Source organism: Colossoma macropomum, unplaced genomic scaffold, assembly GCF_904425465.1.
Source record: "Colossoma macropomum unplaced genomic scaffold, Colossoma_macropomum, whole genome shotgun sequence".
Classification (NCBI taxonomy): Eukaryota; Metazoa; Chordata; class Actinopteri; order Characiformes; family Serrasalmidae; genus Colossoma; species Colossoma macropomum.
In genome coordinates this window covers 874,551-879,550 of record NW_023494796.1, presented here as the reverse complement: position 1 = coordinate 879,550, position 5,000 = coordinate 874,551, and the positions used below count along the sequence as shown (strand labels likewise).

The window sequence follows — 5,000 nt, the reverse complement described above, 5'->3', positions numbered from 1 at the left end:
AATGAAATACAAATCTGAAAAGATCATTTAGTAGCTACATTGTATGCTAATTATTATTATTATTATTATTATTATTATTATTATTGTACATGTTTGTAAAATTATGAAATATATTAGTATGACAATTCCATTAAAAGTAAATGCAATATGAACAGAATGAAGCCATATTGATGAGTTGATTGATGAAAGATGGTGAAGTTATGGTTGAAATATATTTTAAAGTAATAAATTCTGATTAATATGCATAATGTTTTTGTTATTTTAGGACAGTGAGGTCAGTTAGATGTGTTAATCTCTCTCTCTTTCTCTCTCTCTCTCTCTCTCTCTCTCTCTCTCTCTCTCTCTCTCTCTCTCTCTCTCTCTCTCTCTCTGCCTCGCTTGCTCTCGCTTGCTCGCTCGCTCTCTCTCTCTCTCTCGCTCTCTCTCTCTCTCTCTCTCTCTGTCTGTCTCTGTGTCTCTGTCTTTGTCTCTCTCTCTGTGTGTGTGTCTCTCTCTCTCTGTCTGTCTCTGTGTGTCTCTCTCTCTCTCTGTCTGTCTCTCTCTCTCTCTCTCTCTCTGTCTCTGTCTGTCTGTCTGTCTCTCTCTCTCTCTCTCTCTCTGTCTCTATCTCTCTCTCTCTCTCTCTCTGTGTCTCTCTCTCTCTCTCTCTCTCTCTCTCTGTGTAGAACATGCTGGTGGAGAAGGTGGAGCAGATGATGGAGTGGAGTTCCCGCCGCTCCGTGATCCGGATGAACGGAGATAAATTCCGGCGCTTTGTGAAGGCTCCGCCCCGGAATTACTCCGTCATCGTCATGTTCACGGCGCTCCAGCCGCAGAGGCAGTGCTCTGTCTGCAGGTACACGCTGACGTCTTCAGCTCCGAGATTCAGCTTATTCTCGCAAGGCCAGGGGTCCTCACAGCGCTCCACAGACCCCCACACACTCCACACTCCTGATCAGATTCACCACACACAGAGACGGAGGCCGAACGTGGGCGTCGGAGGTTTCAGAGCCGCTCACGCTGAAAAGATCACAATCACTGTTTCAGTGAAGTCAGTAAAAGCGGATAAACGTGTGAAACTCATTTATGAAGCTCCAACTCTACAACTTCACACAGTCCAAATCATTTGTGATAAAAACCTCTAAGATTAATATCCAGAATGAAGTTTTAATAAAATCAGGATCCAGAATAAAATTGTAGTAATATATGTTCAGAATAAAGTTCTAATTACTACATATTTAGACTTTGGAGTGTAAATAAGATACATTTCATAAGTAAATATCAAATTAAGTTCTAATAAAATTGATGTAAAATGAGAATTGTGCATATTTTTAATACATTTTTCTTGAAAGTTTAAGAGCAAGAGTGAGGTTATAGTAAAATTAATAGCCAGAATGATGAAGTAATGAAATGAAAGCATCTAATTACATTGAAATTTTAATAAACATTTATGATCAGAATTGGAAATAAGTTCTGATAAAATTAACATCCAGAAGGAAGTTGTTATGTAATTGATATTCAGAATAAAGTTATAATAAGTTTAAAAATAGTGTTCTGAGTGAAATTCAGTGGTTGCTGTATATAATAGATACTGAATCATCGATCGTTGTGGCTAATTAGTTTGTAGTAGTTATTTAAGGATTCATAGTAGTTACTGAAAAATCCATAATGGTTATTGAATAACTTGTAGTATTTACTGAATACTTTATAGTGTTTATTAAGTAATTCATAGCAATAGAATAATAATATTTAGTAATTAGTTGTAGATATTGAATAATTCATAGTAGTTCCTGAATAATTCATACTAATTACTGAATAATAAATTGTGTTTTCTCAATAACTCATACAAGTTGCTGAATAATTTATAGTAGTGCCTGAATAATTCAGACGAGGTACTGAATAATTCATACTAGTTATTGAATGATAATTTGTGTTTTCTGAATAATTCGTACTGGTTCCTGAATAATTCCTAGTAGTTACTGAGTAATTCATATGTTATTACTGAGTAATTCATAGTAGTTACTGAATAATTCATAGTAGTTACTGAGTAATTCATAGTAGTTCCAGAATGAAATCCAGTGAGTACTGTATAATCCACAGTGCTGAGTAATTCATAGTTGATTGTAATTCAAAATAGATGCTGAATAATTCACAGTGGATACTGTATAATCTATAGTAGGCACTCAATAATACATAGTAACGCCTGTGTAAGTCCTATTAGATCCTGAATAATTCATAGTAGTTATTTGATATTTGGATCAACAGTGTGAGCTGTAGTGGTTCTAAATTGTCCGGTTCTCCAGTTCAGTCTCCTGTAATCTGTATTTCATAGTGAATAGTGTGTTAAAATCCGCTGGATTAACAGTATCTGAATGGGGAAAGTGTGTCGAGTGGCTTTTATCAGTTAGTGTACAGTATGAGTCAGTTCTCTGTTTGGGTTGTAGGCCTGCCAAGAAATGTAATTCCATCACTTCCATCACTTCTCTCTCTCCTCTCTCTCTCTCCTCTCTCTCTCTCTTTCTTTTTCTCTCTCTCTCTCTTTCTCTCTCTCTCTCTCTCTCTCTCTCTTCTCTCACTCTCAGTCTCATCTTTGCTTTCTCTCTGACATCGTCTCTCTCTATTGTCAGCACACAAATCTCTCTCTCTCTCTCTTCCTCAAGTTCAAGTTCAAATAATAATAATAATAAAACAAAATATAAGCCAAGATTAATATATGATAATGTAATAATTAAGAACAGAAAGTGTTAATCATAAATTAGTAATATAAAAGTACATGTAATAATAAAACAAAACCTATTGAATATGTGTGTAGTTTATAATAGAGAAGAGAAAAGAAAATGTTAATAATCAAATGTAGGAAAAAAAAAAAATAATATATATATATATATATATACTATATATATACTATATATATATAAAAAGGACATCTATATTACATACGTACATTTATAACTGTGAGTTAAGGCTGTGGTGTGGTGGTCACTCACTGTCCCGTACACATATCTAGCTGCAGTGGACGCTGCTGTACCCTCTCCTAATATAATCGCTAATTTATCTGTATCTCCCATCGTCCTGAAGTTCTTTATCTGTTTTTCAAATTGGTTAAAATATTTATTTCTAATAGAATCATATTTTGGGCAGTTCAGTAGGAAGTGCACCTCTGTCTCTACCTCACCTGTCCTGCAGTGACCACACACTCTCTCCTCTCTCGCTAGCCAGGACTTTTTAAACCGGCCTCTCTCGATGGCCAGGCTGTGGTCACTGAGTCTGTATTTGGTGAGGATCCGTCTCTGCTTCATATCTTGGACAGTAACAAGATATTCAGCCAATCTATATTCCTGTTTTAGGGCCAGAAAGCAGTTCAGTCTGTTTTGTGAGTGAATTTGGTGTTTCCAGTGTTCCAGGTAGGTATTTTTGTTTGTTTAATAATTTGGTTTACTCTGATTGGTGTTTGGGAAGAAGTGCTGGTCAGAGAGTTTGGGTTGTTGGGGGTCAGTGAAGTGGTCAATCTCTGTACCAGCTGACACAGGGGACTCTTTTCAGGGTTCAGCTCTTGGTATTGGAGTGCCTGAAATTGTAGTGTTGTTTTGGGACTCGATTTAAGGTGCATCCAAAATTTAAGTGTTCTTTTTTCAATGTTCATGATTAGAGGGAATCGGCCTAATTCAGCCCTGCAGGCATTCGTTGGTGTTTTTCTTTGGACGTTTAAAATCATTCTGTAAAATTCTGCATGTAGGACTTCAGCGGGATGCTTGTCACGATGACTGAGTGGACCCCAGACTTCACTACCATACAGCGCGATGGGCAGGGCTACGCTGTCAAAGATCTTTGTCCAGATTCTGATTGGGATATTAATATTGTGGAATTGTTTCCTGATTGAATAGAGGGCCCTGCAGGCCTTTTCTTTCAGTGCATTCACTGCCAGACTGAAGCCTCCTGAGGCACTGATCTTTAGTCCCAGGTAATCGTAGGAAAGCGTTTGATCCAGGGCGGCGTCTCCTAGATTGAACATATATCTGCTTTCCTGAGATCTGGCTTTCTTTTGGAAGATCATGACTTTAGATTTGTTTGGGTTGACTGTCAGGGCCCAGTTCTGACAGTACTGCTCTAGCAGATCCAGGTGCTGCTGTAGCCCCTTTTCAGTGGGCGACAGCAGCACAAGGTCATCTGCGTAGAGGAGAAGTTTAACTTCCGACTGGTTTGGCGTCAGGCCAGGTGTTGCAGATCGCTCCAGTAACACCGCTAACTCATCAATGTACATGTTAAATAGAGTAGGGGACAAGCTGCAACCCTGCCTGACACCACAGCCCTTGAGTGAAGAGATCTGTCATTTTATTGCCAATTTTTATTCCACATTTATTATTGACATACACTGATTTAATGATGTCATAGACTTTACCCCTGACACCGTTTTGGAGAATTGTGTAATATAAACCTTCTTGCCAAATAGAATCAAATGCTTTTTTTAAAATCTATAAAACATGCAAAAACTTTTATTTTGTTGGTGAGTATGTTGGAGTCAAGACGCTGTGTTCGGTAAGGAAGGCCTGTATTCGGGCGTTAATAATACAGCAGAAAACCTTCCCCAGGTTGCTGCTCACACAGATGCCTCGATAGTTATTAGGGTCCGGTTTGTCTCCACTCTTGTAGATTGGGGAAATAAGCCCCCAGCACCAGATCTCAGGAAAGCAGCCGGACTGGAGAACGCTGTTGAACAACGTGCTGAGCTTAGGGCTGCTGCTCTTCAGCATCTCTGTCCTGATGCTGTCGGGGCCGCAGGCTTTTCTAGGTTTAAGCTTTTTGATTTGATGATTTAATTCTTCTAGTGAGATTTGATAATCAAGTGGGTCTTGATAGTTTTTGATACTTAATTCTAGTGTTTTTAATTTGTCTTTAATTTTTTGTTGTTCTGAGTTGAGGCTATCTTGGTCGTATAATTTCTTAAAATGATTTTTCCAGATATTTGGATTGTCTATGGCCAGGTTTTGTGGAGTTTTGTTGCTCAGGTTGTTCCACTGTTC

General features: G+C 38.1%; 1 protein-coding gene across 1 annotated transcript in view; it reads left to right on the top strand.

The window, feature by feature from the left end:
* tusc3 (tumor suppressor candidate 3) overlaps positions 1–5,000 on the top strand; it is a 136,853-nt gene that overhangs the window by 34,310 nt on the left and 97,543 nt on the right. The window contains exon 2 of the mRNA XM_036583568.1: positions 666–835. Coding sequence (XP_036439461.1) covers positions 666–835 — 170 coding nt within the window. The remainder of the gene's footprint in view (positions 1–665; positions 836–5,000) is intronic.